Genomic DNA, 22,852 nt, shown 5'->3' with positions numbered 1-22,852 from the left:
GAAGACTCCATCTCCCTGCAAGAACACTACACTCGTAGTGGCAGACACACCCACTCGACGCGTGCTGTCGTCTCTTGGTGACATGTCCTTGATCACCTCGCGAGGAGTCTGGCCTTTGCTGGGCGATGACCGCGGCGATACCACCACCGCTTTGCAGTGAATGGCAGTCGTTTCCTTGAGTGTCAATGCTAAAGTTCCTAGAAAATCCAACCAATCGTGCATTATAAAGGTAACACAACGCCAATGAAGTGCATGCCGTTTTTATTAAAATGTCAAAGGATAACAGCAGAACCAGACTTTGACATTTGCTCACATTGTATTATGCCAAGTGATAAAAGGGGCGGGGGGAGGGGGTTAGCGAAATATCCAAGACTCTGGACTTGACACTTTGGATGAGGAGAGGGTTAGAGATTTAAAATAATAATAACTGGCAAAAACAGTCTTGAAATCTGGCCACAAATCTTCAGGAAGTGAGAAATGTTGCTAGGACGTGCATCTCAAGAGACAGACTGACACACAGATGGCCCCATCGCACCGACACCACAAGGCATCATTGATATGTACAATTTCCGACGATTTTCCCCCTCCTCCCCCCGCATCTTAGTCCATTTTCTTCTTCTTCTCGGCAAACAAAACACGTGGAATTGTGAGAACTGGTTTCTAGCACCGATTTAGACTTGGCAGTTTTCGCGAAAGGCTTTTTTCGCAAACATTTCCCTGCTTGCGTGTGGTCTGCACGGTTTCACAACGTACCGTGTTTCAACTTGGCAATGGCAACAAAACAATATAGACCTAAATACTACAACAAGAAGAAAACATGTAAGGGGTCGGGCATTTATTCCATCTCTAATAGCGTGCAGACACACAGGGGGATGTTTGCATCTTTAGAGGAGTCGTTGATGTTTGCATCTGCCAGGGTGTGCTGGCTCGCTCAAGTTTTAATTTCAACTTTGGCAAAAAATTCATTTTCATTCATTCAGCAGCTCATCTTACCAAAATGGAAGCGCTTAAATCATCTAAATACATTTTCCATAATGTTTTGCCCTTTAACCGACAGAATAATTGAGAAAATGCATGTTACGCAATGTATTAATGAAAACATTGCCTCTCGGGGCTTTCAAACAACATCTCATTGCTAAACTTAAAGGCCCGAGAAGCACTCCGCAGACATTTGAAACGTAAACATTTACGCACATTGCAATACATTGCAATACATTAAATAGCACCAAATATTTCTGCACCTGCCGAGGGAAACACGAACAAAACAGTCAGTCAGCAAGAAAACCATAAAATAATACAATGAAGAATATAACCAAAATCATCTCGTTATAAAATGGCTGCCACATCCTGCCTAACCATGCAAGTGGAGTGGCTTTCATGAGCTTTAGCAAGATCCTAAACATGCCCTTCACGCTTGGGTAAAGGTGCGGCCCTGCAGTCGATCGCTTTACTAACACCGCTGCCGCTAGGAATGCCTCAACTAGAGGGAGCTTTAGAAAGCTCACGTCGTAGGTATGCTGTTGAAGTGGTCGCAAACGCCCACCACACTTCACCCCGCCACCGATCGACTAACCGCATCGATGGGTTGGGGGGTTAGAGGTGGAAAGGGAGAACTTTGAGGGGGCCATTTTGTGTAGCAATGGTAACATTTCATTTGGGAAACACCACAGACGGGGTACATTCGGCCCTCTAAACCATTAATTTCGACATCCATCCGAGCCATTACACTCATCCACATATATTACGAGCAATTTAATGCTTGTTCACCCAGGAAAGGCCTCAAAGAGTCATGAACTTTTTTTGAGAAGGGTCCTGCCAAGTTTTCACAGTCGGAGGGGTACAACTGTGTAATGGTGTGGGGTAGTTTTTCAAATTCGACAAATTCGGACCACGATTCTTGCCCCGCAGTGGCTTGCGCCTGCTGTGAATGACATCACAGGATCTTCAAAGCAGCTGGCGCGCAGTGCTTCTCTGGTAAGCGAACACCACGGCATTGACCAGGGCGGCCGCTGGACTCTGTCCGTGAGCTCCTGCGATGAGCAGCGGACGCCGCTGCCGCCACGTCAGTGTCACCATCTGGGGAGGAGCACAAGAAGCAACTCGCGATTTGTTCATCGAATCGAGAATTTATTCTTGGGCAACCACTACGTGAAAATGCAGTCTAGAGCGGCGTGCAATTATTGTTATTTTTAATGGAACTGACAAAAGCCAAGGCTTTCAACTTATTCTTAGGTTTTTTCGGTAAAGTCACGTAGGTAAAACATTAAAATTAAAAAAAGTAAAATAAAATAAAAATCACGACGTTTCGGAGGCAACACAAGCCTCCGTCTTCAGGTGGAACCGTCACAGCCACGACAGCCGTATCAAGTAAATGAGAGATTGCAGGAGCTACCACTCCGTTTATATAATGGTTGGAGAGGGGGGAACGTCGTGATTTTTATTTTATTTAACTTTTATTAATTTTAATGTTTTACCTACATGGTGACTTTACCGAAAAAACCTAAGAATATGAATCCTTGCAGTCACGAAAGCTTCAAATCTAGAATTAAGGCTTTCAACGTCCCGCAAAGAGTCACACATCTCTCTCAGCAACAGCTACCTCAAAAGCAGACGATTCTGAACAAGCCAGGACAAGTTGTTGGCAACCCACCATCCACTTGGAAGCCACACACCAGCTAGCACAACAGTGCTGATGTCCCCCACAAATATACCACCACCACCACCCCCCCGAACATCGCTTGTTACGAGGAATGTAATGATGATGGGAATAATCCCAGTCCCCTGTCCCCTGGGGAGTTATCATCTCGGGGGGTTTTGGTTCGGCGTGAGCCCTTAATAAACGTGGCGTGAGCCCCTAACAGCAACCTGCCGCGGAGTCGTGAGTAGCGCTACAACAGTCACAAGGACTCTCCAGCCACGTGGCCTTGTGCTGAACAACGTGCACGTGGGTTCTGCGCTCGCAGTTCCTGTTCATCACAACTAAATCAGAATGGGACGATCTTCATTTGAACTCGGATGTATATCGCATGATGATACTGTCAAAACAAATGTTGGTTGTAATGTAGAGATTGCAATCTAATTGTATACATATATTGATGTATATGTGGATATACTGGATACACAATACAAAGTCAAGACAAAGTTTCCCTGTCGTGGCCAATGAAGGCCGGCACGGCACTTCAGGGGTGGTTTGGGTGGCCAGCACCACAGCCTGGTGGCGATGTTTACACAATGCACCAGGTGCTCATTGAAGGCCGAGTCGGCCTAGGGGATGCCGGAACCGGTTCAGATAATCGTCACCGGTGTCGACCTCGAGCGGTAATCGAACTCGGGTGCCCGGGCGACCTAGCGCAGTGCGCTAACCACTGTGCCACCGCTCCCCCCGCACTCCACATCCACGCGTGTGCATATGAAGGACTTCCAATCAATGCTCCGAGGACACGTCGCCTAGTCGTGCATTGCTCACGGTACTCGGAAACACAACGGGACGCCGCTATAAACACAACGCGTGAATCGCAGCTTTATATTCCAAGGAGTGGCTGTGAAAACAATTCTGTTTTGGAATAGGGGCTCGGTTATAGCCAACTTATAAAATCAATTACGGCCACACTCTCACTGCACCAATGGGTGACGGCCTCGCCACGCCGTATGGGCTCACGGGGGGATCCAGGATCATACTTGGCCACGATGCCGAGTGAGGGTTGTGTTTGGTGATTGGTGGGGAAAGCAGGAGCGGTTCTGACGTCACTCACAACTAATGCTCGCCGTGGCCTGGAGTCGAACTCGGGCTGCCAGGCTCGGAGCACAGCGCCGCACTCCAACCCGCCGTACTACAGCAACACGCCGCTCGGCTTATTCACAAGCACGCACCACGGGCTTGACTAAATCGAGTATGAAGTCTAATCCGTACAACGGGAATCCAACAACAATAGTCGTACCCAGTGATAGAGAGAGAGTGTAGTGATGATGATGATGATGCGAAGTGCAGAGAAAAGCTTTTACCTGCAGCAGCAGCTCCCTGTTGTCCCCTCTATGGGGGAAGCGGTGGGCGCGTCGCCCACCGCTTCTGTGCATTCTCTTTGGCGCTGGGATCACGGCAGGCACACTCCTTCTTGCGGTCACAACTGGCTGGAACGGTGATCACCTGCACGCACACACAAAAAGGCACACCAACACCACACAGACACGTACAATCGATTAACTCTTCGAGTGTGAGGAAAACGGTGCCAAATTAAACGCAAAATGCAGTTTTAAAGAAACGAGTATTTGGACCTAGATTTAAAAGTGCTTTGCTAAAGTCACTTCCTAAGATCGTGAGGAAGAGAGTCCCAGACGGTCGTAGAAGCGCATGTCTAATTGCCAAAAGCTCCCGCGAGGAAGACCGCGGTTTGCGTAATGGTCGATGCTCCTTGACGAGATCAGAAAGGCATTGTGGGTCGTCATTTGTGTCAAGCGCTTTGTGTGTAGAGAGTGCGACCTGACCATGTGTGCGAGTGCAGCGTGGGCGTGCGACTTGGCCACCTGTTTGAAGGCGGATGTGGACACGCAACAATCCCCTCCGTCGTAGTGGCAGTAGGCGTTGTTGTTTACCGGGTCACAGTACCCATCGCCGACCCATAACTGAAGACCACACACGTGCACACACAGCCCACGTACAAATCACGCACGGTAACGATGATACAGATGCGCCTTTTGTTTTACAGCAGAGCAACCCTGAGTCTCTGGAAGGAGTGGGAACAATTATGTCAGTTCATCAAATGATGTTGATTCTTAAACTCATGACGCATGCAGTGACCTGACGGGCCTACACACATTGTGTTGTTAATGAAAGCCAGACGCAGCAAGTGCTATTTTATAATTATCACCGTACATATATATATGCTCCGTGTTGCAATGGTTAGCACAGCTTAAATATTGGTTCGAATTTCTTAAATCCCCCCCCCCGGCCCACCTCCGTCCATCCCACGTGTTATGGAATAAAGTGTGGGCCAACTCCCAACTCGTAACAAGACGCCTGGCCGGCATTGGAAGAGTAGGCCAAGACACCCTCTAGAGGGGCTCTCCAGAGTGGAGGCCATTCTGCCAGCAGCGGTGGCGTTAGCAAGACATTGCAAGGTTTCATCTTCACCTCGAGAAAAAGAGACAAAGATCCCCCGAACAAACAGTCGGGGCAAGTGCTGTTAGCGAGTAGCAGCACCTGTGAAGGCCGCAACGACACACGAGGGGGGGTGGGTGGCCAGCACCACGCCCGGCCGCCTTTGTCTCCCCAGTGGCGATGTTTACACACCGCTACACCAGGTAACTCATTTGAGGACGAGTCGACCTAGATAAGGCTCGGAACCAGTTCAGATGGTCATTGCTGGTGTTGGCCGTGAGCGGGAATCGAATTTGGGGGTTCGTAGCGCAGCACGCAAACCACTACACTACCACTCCCCACTAACGTGTGTACTGTATACACACACTACACTCCCACTAACGTGTGTACTGTATACACACACTACACTACCACTAACGTGTGTACTGTATACACACTACACTACCACTACGTGTGTACTGTATACACACCACACTACCACTCCCAACCTGTGTACTGTATACACACACTACACTACCACTCCCACTACCTGTGTACTGTATACACACACTACACTACCACTCCCCACTACCTGTGTACTGTACACACACTACTCCCACTACCTGTGTACGTACACACACTACACTACCACTCCCCTAACGTGGTACTGTATACACACACTACACTACCACTAACGTGTGTACTGTATACACACACTACACTACCACTCCCACTACCCTGTGTACTGTATACCACACACTACACTACCACTCCCACTAACCTGTGTACTGTATACACACACTACACTACCACTCCCACTAACGTGTGTACTGTATACACACACTACACTCCCACTACGGTGTACTGTATACACACACTACACTACCACTCCCCACTACCCTGTGTACTGTATACACACACTACACTACCACTCCCACTAACCTGTGTACTGTATACACACACTACACTACCACTCCCACTACCCTGTGTACTGTATACACACACTACACTACCACTCCCACTAACGTGTGTACTGTATACACACACTACACTCCCACTAACGTGTGTACTGTATACACACACTACACTACCACTAACCTGTGTACTGTATACACACACTACACTACCACTAACCTGTGTACGGTATACATATGAAGTACCCTTGAAGACGCTTGGACACCGTTGTAAGGCACACGTGTTTATTTACACAATGGTCGTACAGCACTAGAGGGGTGTATCGGCCCCCTCACCCGTATAACTGGGGATACCCTCTAGCTATCCCTGACCTACCCCGAGTCCTCCACTAACGGGCTAGGGGAGGCTGTCTGGCCCGACACTGGTCAGTCGGGCTACGGTACCCGGAGTCCCAGAGTACTAACTCTGGTTCACGGGACCACGCCACTGGCTCCGTCCTGCGCTGCCCTTATAAGGGCGGCGTCCCAGGGGAGTCCAGGGCCTATCTGGTCGATCTTCCGTCTTCCCCTATTTACTCTAAGACTGAACCCCGAGCTCTCTGGCTCATCCCCTTTTATACTCCCCCAGAGGATCACAACCCCCCCCTCACGCCGCCCGGTGCGGACGTCGTTGCGGGCACCACCCCGTGTACTGGCGAGGTCCCCGCCCACTGTGTTTGTCATCCGTTAGATCCTATGCAAACAGCCCTACACAAACAGCCCCTCTGTAACAGCCCTACATCACCCCCCCCTGTACAGCTCGCAGCCGTCCCGGCTGCAACAACTTCAATAAGGTTTAATTAACCCCTTGATCTCCGCGTGTGCCTCAAAAAAACGTTTTTAACCATAACGTGAAGGGGAACAACAAAAACCAAACAAACCCGAAGGGAAACAATCCGACGCACCCCCCCTGAATAACACGAATTCCGTAAGAGCGACGTATATACAGTTTTAGCAGGGAACCCCTAGCACACACGCAACACAACACAATGTGGCAGGAGCTCCCCACCGACGCAGCACCCCGCAACCATACACAAGAGAAATAAGTCTCCTGTTAATGCATTATAAGAGTCTGCGCATTTTTGCGCGCGTCCTTGCTGCAGGCCCGTCACACGGGGCAACCCCGGATGGCGGACCGCCCGGTTGCAGCTGTTCATTCCGTATTGAGTCCGCGTTTGACGTCGCGAGACCCTCGGCATCCCCCGTAGCGGTGGTTGGGTGCGAGCCCGTCAATCCCGGTGCACCTGTGGGCGGGACAGCTGGCGACACGTCAGGCGAGGGCAGCAGAGACGGACCCTTGAGTCGGCCGACCACCCCACGTTTGGCCACGCGTGTGTAGAGTGGGGCCATCGCACCGCAACGAATGGTTTAAGTCTCGAGGGGTGCACAAACCACCGGCGCTTCCCCCATTTGATGCGAACACACTGAGGCCGCAGAACCTCGACCACCTCGACAGGACCCCTCCACGGCCGCCCCAGTTTAGAGGATGTCGCGAGTGGTACCTGGGGGCAGTGCAGCCATGCCCTGTCCCCCGGCTTCCACTGCAGCACGTGCGCGCGACCCAGTCGTGAGGCGCTCATTTGCCTTCGGACGCTGTTCTGAATTTAGCATGGCAGCAACCCCGCGTGCATTCCCATGCGTCGGCATCACCCGATCCCCGCCCCCGCCTCCCCGGCGCGACGGCGCAACGCGAGGAGGGAGGTATCCTCCATCTGGAGGCGCCCCCATTCCTGATGTGCAAACCCAGCAGGGAATCTTTCCCTTGTTGTTCAATAGATTTGGAACACTGTCCCGCCGTCGGCGGCGGCCGCAAGGACCGGAACCGACATGTCCCCTGCTGGCTTGCAACGTCCCGACCCCAGGAGGCATGCCACATTCTGAGGTGGTTGGCATGCGCGACAGAGCGTCCGCGTTGGTGGTGGCGAACGCCCTTACGGTAGGTGGTTTCGAAATCAAAATCCTGGAGGATCTCCAACCATCGGGACAATTGTCCCGATGGCTGTTGAACTCGCAGGGCGTACTGCAGTGCCGCATGATCTGTGCGGACGGTGAAACGCCGACCGTACAGATATGGGCAATACTGTTGGATGAAATAGACAATTGCCAACAGTTCTCTGCGGGTGACACAATATCTTTGCTCTGCTTGAGACAACACCCGACTGCCGTACGCAACCACCCGTTCGACGCCGTCAACCACCTGGGAAAGCACGCCCCCAATACCCGTGTTGCTCGCATCGGTGTCGAGCAGAAACGGTTTTGAAAAATCGGGGTAAATCAAGGGAGGAGCTTTTACCAGGGCGTCCCGAAGGGAGCAAAAAGCAGCCTCCTCCTCCTGACCCCAGTGGAACCGAACCCCTTTTGATGTTAAGGCGTGTAGGGGTTTGGCAATTGTTGCAAAGTCGGCGACGAACCGTCTGTAATACGACGCGAAGCCGACGAAACTCCTGACCTCTCCCACCGAGGTGGGAGTCGGCCAGGAGCTGACACACTGCGTTTTGGCGGGATCGGTAGCAATACCCGAGCGCCCTACGATGTGGCCCAAATAACGCACGGAATCGCGTAACAAATGGACATTTTTGGGGCTTGAACTTCAAATTAGCAGCCCGCATCTTTAGGAAAACCGCCCGCAACCTCTGGAGATGTTCGTCAAAGTTTTAGCGAAGACCAATAACGTCATCCAAATAAATCAGGCACGACTCCCATTGCAATCCAGCAAAACCAATTCCATCAAACGCTGGAAGGTTGCCGGCGCTGAGTGTAAGCCCATCGGCAACCGGTTGAATTGGAACAGGCCGTGCGGTGTACGGAAAGCAGTTTTAGGTTTCGATTCATCATCCAGAGGAGCTGCCAGAATCCCGAAAGTAAATCCAGCGTGGAGAAGAATCGCGCTCCCGCCAAGGCGTCCAGCGATTCGTCCATCCGTGGGAGCGGGTATGCGTCGGCAACCGAAATTTTGTTTAGGCGCCGAAAATCAACGCAAAACCGCAACGAGCCGTCCTGCTTTTTTAACCAGGACGATCGGCGCTCCCCAAGGGCTGGTAGAGGGAGAAATATGTCGGCGGCTAACATGTCATCAACGGCCAATTTGACAGGTCCTTTTCGGCGGGACTCAACCGAAACGGATTTTGGCGAATTGGCGCGCTGTCACCCGTGTCAATATGGTGACGCAGCAGATGAGTACAACCCAAATCGTATTTATTCGACTAAAAACGTCGGAAAATTCCTGCAGTAGCGATCTAAGCTGTTGGCGCTCTGAATTTGACAGGTCCGTCGATCCCGCAAAAAGCGCGTCGAGCCACCCGTCATCGCTGTCCGAATGTGGGTGCAGTCGGGCGGCGGTGCCGACATGATTCGCAACCGGTTCCTCGCAGGGCATCGGCGTCGCGTGCGCAAGCACCGTCCCTTGAGGAACTACAACAGTTTGCGATCCCACATTGAGGACCGCGATGAAAGGGTCCCCATCTCCCCTCACAACGGTCAGGGCCGGAATCAAATGCGGTCCACTAACCCCGGCCCTAGACGGTCCTAACAGGATTCCCTGGGCCCCGATGCCCTCCGCGAAGGGCCGACGAAGTCTTAGAGGTACTAGCATTTGAGCTCCCGGCGGCACACGAACCGTTTCAACGACGGACGCTGGTATAGTTACGAACGCCGTCCGAATCACAGTAGGAGAAGGCAGAACGCCATGCGCCGTCCCGACGGGAGCTCATGCATCCCTGGTCTATTAAAATGCGAATCGGCATTTTACCCAAGAAGTCCGTCCCAGCAGGCACGGAACCGCCAGCGAGGAGGAAACAAAAATCGGGCCTGATAATTGATATCCCCGATACAAATTTGCGCTCGAATCTGTCCAATGATGCCAAGGGAGCCCCCGTTTGCCGCATAGAATGGGACGTTAACTGGCAGTAAGGGACGGCTTTGGACAGGTAAATGTTGTAAATTAATTCGGAAATAATGGTCGCCGATGCCCCCGTGTCGACCAGGATGCGTACCTCAACCCCGTCAATGTGTCCCACGACGGCCGACGACCCCGACGATGCGGCCACAACGCGATGGGCCAACGCAGACCACTGCCCGGGCTCGATTCGAGTCCCCACAGTGGTGCGCGCCGACCCGTCGCGATGCAACGTCGTCCCCCCATTCGTTGCGATGCGAGAGTGTGCGACAGGTGTGTGTTTTGACCAAACATGTGTGGTGCCGCGACTCGCCGGATCATGTTGATGGAGCTTGGGAGGAGGAGTGGAGGCCCGGCGTCCTGGCGAGGCGTCGTCCCGCACTGTCGGGGAGAGCGGCACCCCCGAGGCGACATGGCCTCGGACGCCGCAGTTTGAAGCAACGCGGGAGCGCCGGCGGCGATGACGGACGGTCGAAGCGGCTCGACCCATCCCGGCCCGGACCGTGCTCCCGTCCCCTGCTGCCGACGATGGTTGACGGCGAAAACCTCCTCCGCCGGGAGGGGTGGCTGCCGCCACAGCACGCCCGGACGCTGCCCTGCTGGCCTTCCGCCGCTGTGACAGCAGGTTGGCGTGGAGGAGCCGCGCCGCTTGTAGGGAAGTCATCTCCGTATCCTCCTGTGCAACGACGGCGATGTCCAGGTCGTCTGCCAGCAGGAGGATTTTTTCTGTCACCATGGCGTCGACCCCGTCCTCGTCCATGCGAGGAAAGGCTGTCTTGGCCAACGCCAGGAGACTTGTTCTGTATGCCAGGGGCGACTCCTTCGTGCCCCGCTGGCGGTCGTAGAACTGCTGCCTGCATTCCGCGGAAGGTCCGTAGACCCCGGCCAGCAGCTGCAGCGCCAACGGTAGCGTAGAGCGCTTCTCCTTCGGCGCCGATGTGAGGGCGGCGAGCGCGTCGCCGTCGAGGAGCGCCGGCAGCGCGCAGAGAGCTTCAGCATCCGTCCATTTGGCCATTTCTTGGTGGGCGAGGAAGCGTCGCTGGAAGCCGCCCCAGTCGCCTTCTGCGCCCACAAATTCTTTAAGCGGAGGCAGTCTTTGGTGCAGCGCAGCGGTTGCCGTGGAATCCCGCGGGCTGCTGTCTCCCCGACTCGGCTGTGTTTCGGCGCGAACGGCAGATGGTATCGCCTGTCGCAGCCGTGATGACGCGCCCTCCTCCGTCGTTGACGCGGCAGCCCCAGCGCGGCCGATGTCGGACCCGAGGTTCAGGCTGGCCACGCCCCTAGCGGCCGCCGCATCGATGGCGGGAAATTCAAAGTTTGAATCTTCGGAAATGGCGGGAAGGCGCTCCGGACGCCGGCTCCCCCTCGCCCCGCGGTGGACCACCAGCCCCCAGCCGCGTGATGCTTCTCCAGCGTGGCGGCAGCGGCGTAAAGCAGTTTCAGCCAGCCTCTCGTGAGCCCAGCCTCAGCTCGTCTGTCTGCGGCCCCTCTTCATGCCGACGCTCCGGTAAGAACGCGTCCGGCCCCGGCTGCACGATGTCTTGTTGAGCCATCTCGGGCTCGACAATTTCGGCGGCGTCCTCCATTTGTTGTACTTTGGCCCGAGCTGATTGGCGCGTGTCCATGTCGTAGTTCTTCTGACACCAGATGAAGTACCCTTGAAGACGCTTGGACACCGTTGTAAGGCACACGTGTTTATTTACACAATGGTCGTACAGCACTAGAGGGGTGTATCGGCCCCCTCACCCGTATAACTGGGGATACACCTCTAGCTATCCTGACCTACCCCGAGTCCTCCACTAACGGGCTAGGGGAGGCTGTCTGGCCCGACACTGGTCAGTCGGGCTACGGTACCCGGAGTCCCAGAGTACTAACTCTGGTTCACGGGACCACGCCACTGGCTCCGTCCTGCGCTGCCCTGATAAGGGCGGCGTCCCAGGGGAGTCCAGGGCCTATCTGGTCGATCTTCCGTCTTCCCCTATTTACTCTAAGACTGAACCCCGAGCTCTCTGGCTCATCCCTTTTTATACTCCCCCAGAGGATCACAACCCCCCCTCACGCCGCCCGGTGCGGACGTCGTTGCGGGCACCACCCCGTGCACCGGCGGAGTCCCCGCCCACTGTGTTTGTATCCGTTAGATCCTATGCAAACAGCCCTACACAAACAGCCCCTCTGTAACAGCCCTACACCTACCACGACACTACAACTCCCACTACCTGTGTACTGTACCACACCACTACACCTACATACCCCCACTAACCTGTGTACTGTATACACACACGACACTACCACTGCACCCAGTAACCTGTGTACTGTATACCACACACTACTACTACCACTCCCCCTACCCTGTGTACTGTACACACACTACACTCCCACTAACATGTGTACTGTATACACACCACTACACTACCACTCCCCACTAACCTGTGTACTGTATACACACACTACACTACCACTCCCCACTAACCTGTGTACTGTATACACACCACTACCTACCACTAACCTGTGTACTGTATACACACCACTACACTACCACTACCTGTGTACTGATACACACACTACCCTACCACTCCCCACTAACCTGTATACTGTATACACACCACTACACTACCCTACCTGTGTACTGTATACACACACTACACTACCACTCCCCCCTAACCTGTGTACTGTACACACACCACTACACACAAACTCCCCACTAACATGTGTACTGATACACACTACACTACCACTCCCACTAACCTGTGTACGTGTACACCACACCTACACACTACCACTAACCTGTGTACTGTACAGCACACTACACCTACCACTAACATGTGTACTGTATACACACACTACACTACCACTCCCCACTAACCTGTATACTGTATACACACACTACACTACCACTAACATGTGTACTGTATACACACACTACACTACCACTCCCCACTAACCTGTGTACTGTATACACACACTACACTACCACTCCCACTACCCTGTGTACTGTACACACACACTACACTACCACTCCCCACTAACATGTGTACTGTACACACACACTACACTACCACTCCCCACTAACCTGTGTACTGTATACACACCACCACTCCCCACTAACCTGTGTACTGTACACACACACTACACTACCACTCCCCACTAACATGTGTACTGTATACACACACTACACTACCACTCCCACTAACCTGTGTACTGTATACACACACTACACTACCACTCCCACTACCCTGTGTACTGTATACACACACTACACTCCCACTAACCTGTGTACTGTATACACACACTACACTACCACTCCCACTAACCTGTTGTACTGTATACACACACTACACTACCACTCCCACTACCTGTGTACTGTATACACACACTACAATACCACTCCCACTACACTGTGTACTGTATACACACACTACACTACCACTCCCACTAACATGTGTACTGTATACCACACTACACTACCACTACCTGTGTACTGTATACACACACTACACTACCACTCCCACTACCCTGTGTACGTATACACACACTACACTACCACTCCCACTACCTGTGTACGTATACACACACTACACTACCACTACCTGTGTACTGTATACACACACCTACCACTACCACTTACCCCTGGTGTTACTGTATACACACCCTACACTCCCACTACCCTGTGTACTGTATACACAACTACACTCCCACTAACGTGTGTACTGTATACACACTACACTACCACTCCCACTACCCTGTGTACTGTATACACACACTACCACTCCCACTATCCTGTGTACTGTAACACACTACACTACCACTCCACTACCCTGTGTACTGTACACACACACTACACTAACACTCCCCACTAACCTGTGTACTGTATACACACAATACACTACCACTAACCTGTGTACTGTATACACACACTACACTACCACTCCCCATAACCCTGTGTACTGATACACACACTACACTACCACTAACATGTGTACTGTATACACACCACTACACTACCACTCCCCACTAACCTGTGTACTGTATACACACACTACACTCCCATACCCTGTGTACGGTACACACACACTACACTACCACTCCCCACTAACCTGTGTACTGTATACACACACTACACTCCCACTAACCTGTGTACTATATACACACACTACACTCCCACTAACCTGTGTACTGTACACAACACACTACACTACCACTAACCTGTGTACTATATACACACACTACACTACCACTCCCACTAACCTTGTGTACTGTATACACACACTACACTACCACTAACGTGTGTACTGTATACACACACTACACTACCACTCCCACTACCCTGTTGTACTGTATACACACACACACCCATACACTACCACTACCCTGTGTACTGTATACACACACACACACCACTACCCTGTGTACTGTATACACACACACACCACTAACCTGTGTACTGTATACACACACTACCACTCCCACTACCCTGTGTACTGTATACACACACTACACTCCCACTAACGTGTGTACTGTACACACACTACACTACCACTAACGTGTGTACTGTACACACACACTACACTACCACTAACCTGTGTACTGCATATACACCCACTACACTACCACTCCCACTAACATGTGTACTGCATACACACACTACACTACCACTCCCACTACCCTGTGTACTGTATACACACACTACACTACACTCCACTAACCTGTGTACTGCATATACACACACTACACTACCACTCCCACTAACAGTGTACTGCATACACACACTACACTACCACTCCCACTACCCTGTGTACTGTATACACACACTACACTACACTCCCACTAACCTGTGTACTGCATATACACACACTACACTACCACTCCCACTAACATGTGTACTGCATATACACACAAACGATATATTTCAAGCTGTTTGAATATTTGCTTCAGTTCACGTGCAAGGTGAAAACGGAGCATCGTACTTTACTTCAAATGGCTGGCAACACTTGGAAGCTCGGCCCTTAAAGTTGTTTTGTGTTAGAGTTGCGAGCAAAGGAAAGTAGTTCAACATACGTAGGTGGTACGTACACACAAAGGGTTCTTACCTCACAATCTTGGAAGCAGTAGATGGCACGTGGTGGGGGGTGCCACATCTTCTTCCCCGTGCAGACGATCTCCTGTCGATTCACAAGAACATTTCCGTATCGAATCATTTACCTACTCGTGATTTAAAAAAACCTCCTTTGGCTTGGTAAAATGCCACAATGTGTGTTGTGCACCCCACATCCGCCCCACGCGGACGAGCGGTAAGGTTTGTCACGCGAACGTCACGTGCCAACTGTTGTATGTTTCGGGATTATGAAATTTTGATAAAAAATAATAAAAATTAATAATTTTCCGAAAAATGCGCAAATCGCATTAATTATGATAGTGCGTGTATTAACATGCATAAATTATGATAATGCGTGTAATTATATGCATAAATTATGATAATCGTAGAGATAATCGTAGTAATTTATGCGGATGCTTGCGATTATGTTAATATAAGCATTATGTTAATTAGGCTTGGTTTCGTTTATCCAGGGTTATATCAATCAGGATAACACGATTATCATCGATTAAACATTTACTGATTATCTTAGTGTGTTTATATTATTTTAAGGTCTCCAGGTTCAGATCTCATCACAGGATACAGTTGTCAAGAATAAGACAGTTTTGCATGGACTTGGAAAGAAGCACTCGAACAGTTGGTGTTAAGCAATTTAATTCTAAACAAGCACATGACACTCTAGTATGCGAAAGCGAGTATACGTCAATAAATTCATGGGCAATCTTATGCAATTAACGAAATTGAATGACTAAAAATACTTCTTCATTGGCGAAATTATGCAGTTAACGAAAATGAATGACCACAAAACATTTCTTATTCATGTAACTCGACGCAGCAACTGCTTTGCACGATCAGTTGATATTGAACGCACCACCTCGAAATGGCAACCCTTTTTGAAACGCAAAGACAGTTTTTTCTTTTAAAGTCTTATTCGTGTGCGTGCTGTGTGTGCGTTTGTCCCCTCGTAATATTAATTGTGTCGTTAGCTTGTGTGGTGTGGGAGGATACGAACAGCGGCCAGATGTTCCTCTCGATTGGGCGTGGCCGCCGCAAGCTCCTGCTGCTCCCTCGCTCGGCGTGTCGCTCGGCTTTTGCTCTCTCTCTCTCTCCACTGCTGGATTGAGCGGCGTTGGCACGATGTTCTCCTTGAAGATGCTCGGTCGCTCGTGTCGCTCGGTGTCGCTCGGTGGCGCACGGTGGCGCACGGTGGCGCCCGGTGGCGCACGGTGGCGCAGGGTGGCGCACGGTGTCGCTCGGTGGGCGGCACGGTGGCGCCCGGTGGCGCACGGGTGCGCAGGGTGGCGCACGGTGGCGCAAGGTGGCGCACGGTGGCGCCCGGTGGCGCACGGTGGCGCAAGGTGGCGCCAGGTGGCGCACGGTGGCGCAAGGTGGCGCCAGGTGGCGCACGGTGGCGCACGGTGGCGCAAGCTGGCGCACGGTGGCGCAAGGTGGCGCACGCGCTTTCTTGGTGGCAGCCCCCGGCTTCTCCACTGCTCGATTGATTGTTGAGTCGGCACGAATGCTCGCCGTCGCTCCTGGACGTCTTGTGTGTTCACACTGGTCGTTGGTCGGTGTGCCCTCAGGCACACGGCGCATTCGATGGCGCTGTCCTCTCCCTCGCAAGCCGTTTGACCAGGCTTCCTCCCACTGCTTCGCGCTCTCCTGCTTTGCTCGCTTGGTCGAACGCTTGGCGATCTCTGCCCTTTTACAGGTTGATTGCTTGTCGTCACTCGTCACTCTCTCTCTGCTCCGTGTTCCCCTTGTTCGTGCGGCTGCCAGCTTTACTTCACCGCGCGAACCTGTCCTTCTGTATGAACGAAAAGCTTCTTCGTTGGCGTCGACGAGAAGAGATGGAGCCGAAGCCCTGGAGATCTGTTGGTGGGGGCCAGAGCCCCTGTCGATCTGAGTTGAATGGATTTTTTCCCCGGCTTATATTCAGAAAATCCACTCAATCTTCCCGAGTTGTTTGAAGGCCGTCATATATCTTTCTGTGGGTTGAACACATCTGCGTTCGTGTGTTTCGTGTGTCGTGTGCGTGTTTATTAGTAAAGACCCAGCGGTGTAACCATTCTGGGAGGAGGGGTGGGGAATGTTATTTTGCTTGCGTGGTGCAATCTTGCTGTTTGTGCTCAAAACGCGATCACCCTCCTCTTTCTTTTGCGAGAGACAAACAACCTAAAACAGTGCGAGAATAAGCAGACAGCACCGCGGTCCCTCCTCGCGACCTTCCTACCCTCCAAGTATTCATGGGCCATCTGTTTGTTGCTGGCGGGGAACAAAGACGGCCGTGCTTAACTCAACACGCGAGCAGTCACTCCTCTCTCCGCGTCTCTTGCGAGAGAAAACAACCAATGTCAGCACAAACCCCCCCCCCCCCTTGTGACCTTTTGCTCCCTCCTTGCTTACCCCTGGGTGGGTCATTCTGAGGTCAGACCCGCCTGGAAGACAAAGGTGGTCGAGGAGATGTTTGCACTACATTTATGTGGTCCTGTGTGTTACATTTATTCTTGAATTATATTTTATGAGTTCCTTCGGTCTTAGTATCGTGGTTATCAATTCGTCTATGTTTAATGAATATTCGCCATGACTCCTCGTCACATTATTATTTGGGCTTCGCCAAGTTTAGTTCTCCAGAGATTGGTGTTTTATTGTGAGTTAATTTTTTTATGTCCTGAGGTTAAGTGCACATGCACTTAAGCTTTCTGGAATTCGTACTCTTTAGTTTTTTTGGAAGGTCGTGTAAGTAGGAAACATATAATAATAGTAAAAATTATTGTTTGTTGGTTAATTATCTTTGTTAAGTTTCTACTTTTCGGTGAGGGAAACGTTAAGAAAACGCGAAGTTTCAACCGTTATTCACTCTGCACCTTATCTGTACATCTCCAGATGTCTTGGGAGGTTTAGTCCATACATCTTTTTGTCCGTCTGGATGTCTATGACCTCTTGTGACCGAATTCCTATCATTTCAACCGCCCTCCATGTCTCATGGACTCCCGGTGTGCCCGTGAGGAGAAGTGAGCCGTCCTCATTATTAAAAACAAATATAGATATAATAAAACAAAAATAATTTTTTTTTCTTAATTATTCTTAATATTAATAACGGAAAACAGGGCATAGATCCAACACAACTTGTCACTGCTTCAGCCCCCCCCGTCCAGTTGCGTGTTGGGAGAGCAAACGCCCCGCCACGTTCGCAATCGAGCTCGTCGTTTGCGCATCGTCTCAACATTCCAACCTGTTTCCCGTCTTGAATAGAGAAAGGTGATGCAATCACTGTGCGCCTACAGTTAGAGGGACCCGAGGCGGTGGGGGGGGGGGTGCATGCAGGGGGCGTTAATGTATTTAGAAAAGTGCATTGACATGGAACGGGTCACTACGCAGCACAGCGCGGGTTGCTGCCAGAGAAGGGGGAGAATCTGCAGTTGCAGCAGCAGCAACAGCAGCCCTGCCTGTCGGCAGGTCACGTGACAAGTCAGAGAGAGGGGTGTCGGGGAAAGGTGACAGGGGGGGGGGGGGGCACGTGAGGTGAGCCCGGGAACCCGCTGGTACGTTCTAGAAGGGGGGCGTGGCCGGGAGGATAAAAGTGGACCCAGAACGGAAGCTCGGGGCTGTCGCTTGGAGTGGGATCCCCCCGTCGTGCTGATGGAGTCTTCGTCGATGTCTTCACCTTCTCGGGCGTCGTCAGTCCGGCGGTCTGCCGGCCATCCTGACTGGGGGTGTGTTGTTGTTGTTGTTGCCCCTTGTAGCTCGTGAAGGCTGCTAATAAACAGAGTGCCTCCTACTTCCCTGTCTCTCCGAGTGTGTCGCTGCATACGGATGTTGTTTGCCGCGTTCTGCAACTGCTGGTGACGACGCCATTGCTGCCGCTACCACCGCACGGCTTTAAGCGGGTCTCGTGTGGATGTTCAACTTGTTTCACGTCGTACGTAGCCAACGGCGTTCATCGCAGGTGCGCTTGAGAGAACGGCCCTCGAAAGCGGATTTCGCAGAATCGATATTAATAGAGGATCAGTCGATGCACCGTGGAAGCGACTGCTGTCGCACGTTGTCACAAAAGTGTAGAACTCAACTTGAGCGACTTTCGTTTGGTTTAAACCATTTATCCTCCCCTTCATAACGGAGATGCAGGCGTGCAATGAAAACGTGAACACACCTTCATACCGACACATAACTGGAGCGCGCCGTGATTTAAACCAACGCTGCAGCCGTCTAAAGCCAACTGTAAAACAAATCAAGAAAGCTTGGTTTCAAGAATGCAGACGAAAAAAACATCCTCGCAATGTCAACACAAGGTGACATGGCTCAGCAGCACCAGCAGCGCATTTTCCGTTGCTTGCAGATTTTCGCGCTTCAAGCCCATGGACCGCCCTGGTTAATCACGGGGGTTTTTACCGACCGAAGGAAGATGGCACCGTTTGTTTCGCAGTGGACCCTCAAGATCCCCCGTGAGGTCACGCAAAACAGAGGTTGTGTGTGCACTGGCACATGAAACTTCTCACAATGTACTTCATCGAGAAAAACCAACACCACTGCCGCGCTGGCAGACTCGCGCGTAAACCTGCAGCAGCAGAGCACTGGGATTGTTGAGACGAGGTGTGAGTGACGCAAGGCGCTTGCAGCTGCTGAGGCATTTAACCTGTTCCCGTGTCTGAGATGTCTCCAAGTTGCAGGGTGGTGGAGTCCCATTCACCGCCCAATCTCAGAACATGCGAGCGGTTCAGTGTTAATGGTATTTGGAGAGTTATAGCGCCACTGTTTTTTAACACAATGCAGAGAACTGTAGCGACACAAACTCACTCTGCGATAGCTGGCGCAAAACCGTGCCCCACGCGCCCGCATGGCTTGACGTGTACGAACGTCATCGGAGCGGAATCACACACGCGTCCACAGAATGGAATTGTAAAGAACCGATGGCGCACACGTGACACGTGCGTACGCCATCGGAACGGGAAAAGGTTGAGGGGGGGAGGGGGTGCCCACCGCACGCAAATCCTCACGCGCGGCTTCAAGAAAGGACCGACCTCAACTTTGGTGGGGAGTGTCCACCAGTGCGGCAGCGACGGGGCGGTGATCTTCTCCGGGACGGTGACATTCTCAGGGAGCAAAACGGAGTCGCTGTGTGGGATCAGGCAGCTTGTTTTGCACACGGATCCTGGCAACAGGGAGACACCAAACCACCATCACCACCGCCATCGTCGTCATCACGTGTAGATGTTGAACTGCTTCTTGTGTTTAGTTTGTTGTCCTCACACCCTCCCCCCCCCGCCGTACTTCCGATGAGCATGGCGTGCTACGTGCGTTGCTAAAGCAGTTCAACACACATACACGTTCACCGTCACGAGGCGCTTGCCGTTGGACGACTCGGAATCTGTAGCGATCGAGATTTTGTGTCTGCACGGCGCCCCGAGTGTGCCCTCGGAGCTCAAAAAGAGTCAATGGAGACCTTCTAAGCAGAGGTCGCAAACGGGTTTTGATTCCCTACCCGTACCCGGCCGCACCAGGGTCGCAAACGGGTACCCGTACCCGGCCGTACCCGTACCCTACCCGTACCCGGCCGGGTACGGGTAGAGTACGGGTACGGGTAGGGTACGGGTATCGGGTATCCGATTGTGACCTCTGGGACGAAGCCATGTTGCAGGCGCGGGTGGGTTGATTCTAGGAACTTGAATTGTGAGAAGAGACAAGACGTTGGGAAATGAGCGACAAACGGTGACTCACCTGTGACTCACGGTCTACGCGTACCCGGCCGCACCAGGGTCGCAAACGGATACCCGATACCCGGCTACCCGGCCGGGTACGGGTAGCCGGGTATCGGGTAGGGTGCGGGTATCGGGTACCCGGTTGCGACCTCTGCTTCTAAGTCCCTGCGGAAGACCCGTCCTGTTTCAAAGGGCCTCTCTCTCGAGTCCTCCATCTTGTCCCTCGAGTCATTCTCTCCCTCATTACCTCGCACTGAGTCATTCATCTTTAACACGCTTGGTATTCTGGGATCAAATTAAGGGCACCCTTTGAATTAAAATGATCATAATTACGACCGACTGTTGTTCCCCACTAAAGTGAAATGTTCTTCCGCACGAAATGACAAGCGTCACGGAGTGCGGTCCGGCGGCAGAGATTCGGGGCTGTGCCGTGGGGCGGCCAAAGATGAGATCGATTCGTGCGCCTAATGGATAGAGCGCCGAGATTGGCAGTTGCGGCGATTGCGAGGGTGACAGTTTCAAAAACTTCTCTCCACACTTTCGTGATGACCGTTGCCTTACAACGGGAACAAATCTGTACAGGAGGAGACTGATATGTCGGGGCAATGGACCTTCTGAGCAGAGAGACGGAGTGGGCAACACCTTGACCGACCAATCGTTGTAAAGCCGAAGCTTTTTAAGAAACTGGAAAACTTCGATTGACAAGGTGGCATTTTTTTATTCCCCCACGAGCACAACGATTTGGAAAATCCCCCTTCAAGAAAAGTGAACAAAAAAAATGGAGCAAATTTACTCTCCTTTGTAAAGCTACAAGTGGCACACACAGACACACAGGCACATATACACAGACACACACACATACACACAGTGACACACACACAGAGACACAGTGACACACACACAGTGACACAGAGACACACACACAGACACACAGAGACACACACAGAGACACACACACAGACACACATACACACACACAGACACACACACGTAGCAGCAGCAAGTGGCAACTGCAAGTGGATTTGCCACCGCGTAGGTTACGACACAAAGCTCTCTCCGCTGTGTCTTCTGAGTTTTGCCCGTCGTGCCTTTTAGCCTGGCACGATGCCCGACGTTTCACTCCACGTGCTGGGACCTTCTTCATTCACTTCCCCCGAAGAAGCCCCCGACACGTCGGGTGAAGTGTTGGAACCGCCGTGCCGAACAGACACGCACAGGCCCAAACCCAAGACCCAAAACTCGCGGGGAGGTGCGAGAGAGAATTTCAATTAAAAGCAACTCCCGTTTGAATGTGGAACCAAACGATGGGGAAGCTTGCTAAAGGCTCTATGGGGGAATCTTTGTCTTTATTATATATATACAAGGTGGAACTGGAACATTGAGATTATTTGGTTGATACATTTCTCAGGTACAATGTACAACATTGTTCACCAGCTGTTGTCCCATCGTTTGGTTCTACATTCAAACGTGTGTTCTTGGTTCTTTCGGTAAAGTCACGTAGAAGGGAGATAATAAAATAATATGAATATAAAACAAAAAAAATTCTCACGACGTTTCGACTGCAACACAAGCAGCAATCATCATCAGGTGTGAAATCCACCGCAAGAAAATTAGAAAAAAGACGTTTTTCAAATTTTCTTTCTTTTTTCAAATTTTCTTTCTGTGGATTTCAAACCAAATAATCTCAATGTTCCAGTGCCACCTTGTATATATATAAAAGACAAAAATATAGCCTTTAGCAAGCTGCTTGGGCAAGTTCTGCTAGTGAGCACCTATGAAGGCCGGGGGGGGGGGGGGGTGGGTGGTCAGCACCACGCCGGCTCACACGTCACACACCAAGTACTCATTTCAGGCTGAGTTGACCCAGTGGAGGCCCAGGACTGGTTCAGATATTCGTCGCTGATATTAGCCGCAAGCCGGAAACGAACTCGGTTGCCGGTTTGCACGCTGCCCACGACACTACAGCTATGGAAGAAGATCACCGGTATAGTCTCAAAAGACTGCAGGGGCAAGTGCTGTCAGTGAGCACCATGAGGGGGTGGGTGATCAGTATCACTCCCACTATACACACACACACAGAATCAGAATATTCATTTTATATTGGAAGAATCCGATGAGTTACGAAGCTCTTTTTCACAC

General features: G+C 51.7%; 1 protein-coding gene across 1 annotated transcript; it reads right to left on the bottom strand.

Moving 5' to 3' along the window:
* Window positions 1-1,884: 1,884 nt before the first annotated feature.
* LOC133362472 (pappalysin-1-like) lies at window positions 1,885-20,125 on the bottom strand. Its single transcript, XM_061581421.1, has 5 exons — window positions 20,036-20,125; window positions 15,010-15,081; window positions 4,522-4,620; window positions 4,003-4,144; window positions 1,885-2,076 (listed from the first exon to the last, which is right to left on the bottom strand). The coding sequence occupies exons 2-4, from the start codon at window positions 15,055-15,057 to the stop codon at window positions 4,031-4,033; spliced, it is 261 nt and encodes an 86-aa protein (XP_061437405.1). The 5' UTR covers window positions 15,058-15,081; window positions 20,036-20,125; the 3' UTR covers window positions 1,885-2,076; window positions 4,003-4,030.
* Between the last annotated feature and the right edge of the window lie 2,727 nt (window positions 20,126-22,852).

Source organism: Lethenteron reissneri, unplaced genomic scaffold (assembly GCF_015708825.2).
Source record: "Lethenteron reissneri isolate LAM-NWPU_2019-01 unplaced genomic scaffold, ASM1570882v1 scaffold_1493, whole genome shotgun sequence".
NCBI lineage: Eukaryota > Metazoa > Chordata > Hyperoartia > Petromyzontiformes > Petromyzontidae > Lethenteron > Lethenteron reissneri.
Note: the sequence above shows the minus strand (reverse complement) of the source record. Positions and strands in the feature narration are given on the sequence as shown.

Coding starts and splice junctions, on each gene's coding strand:
- LOC133362472 (XM_061581421.1), bottom strand. CDS start 15,057: ATGTGGCACCCCCCACCACGTGCCATCTACTGCTTCCAAGATTGTGAG. Junction 4,621..15,009: donor ACTGCTTCCAAGATTGTGAG/GTAAGAACCCTT, acceptor TGTGGTCTTCAG/TTATGGGTCGGCGATGGGTA. Junction 4,145..4,521: donor CCACATCCGCCTTCAAACAG/GTGGCCAAGTCG, acceptor GTGTGCGTGCAG/GTGATCACCGTTCCAGCCAG.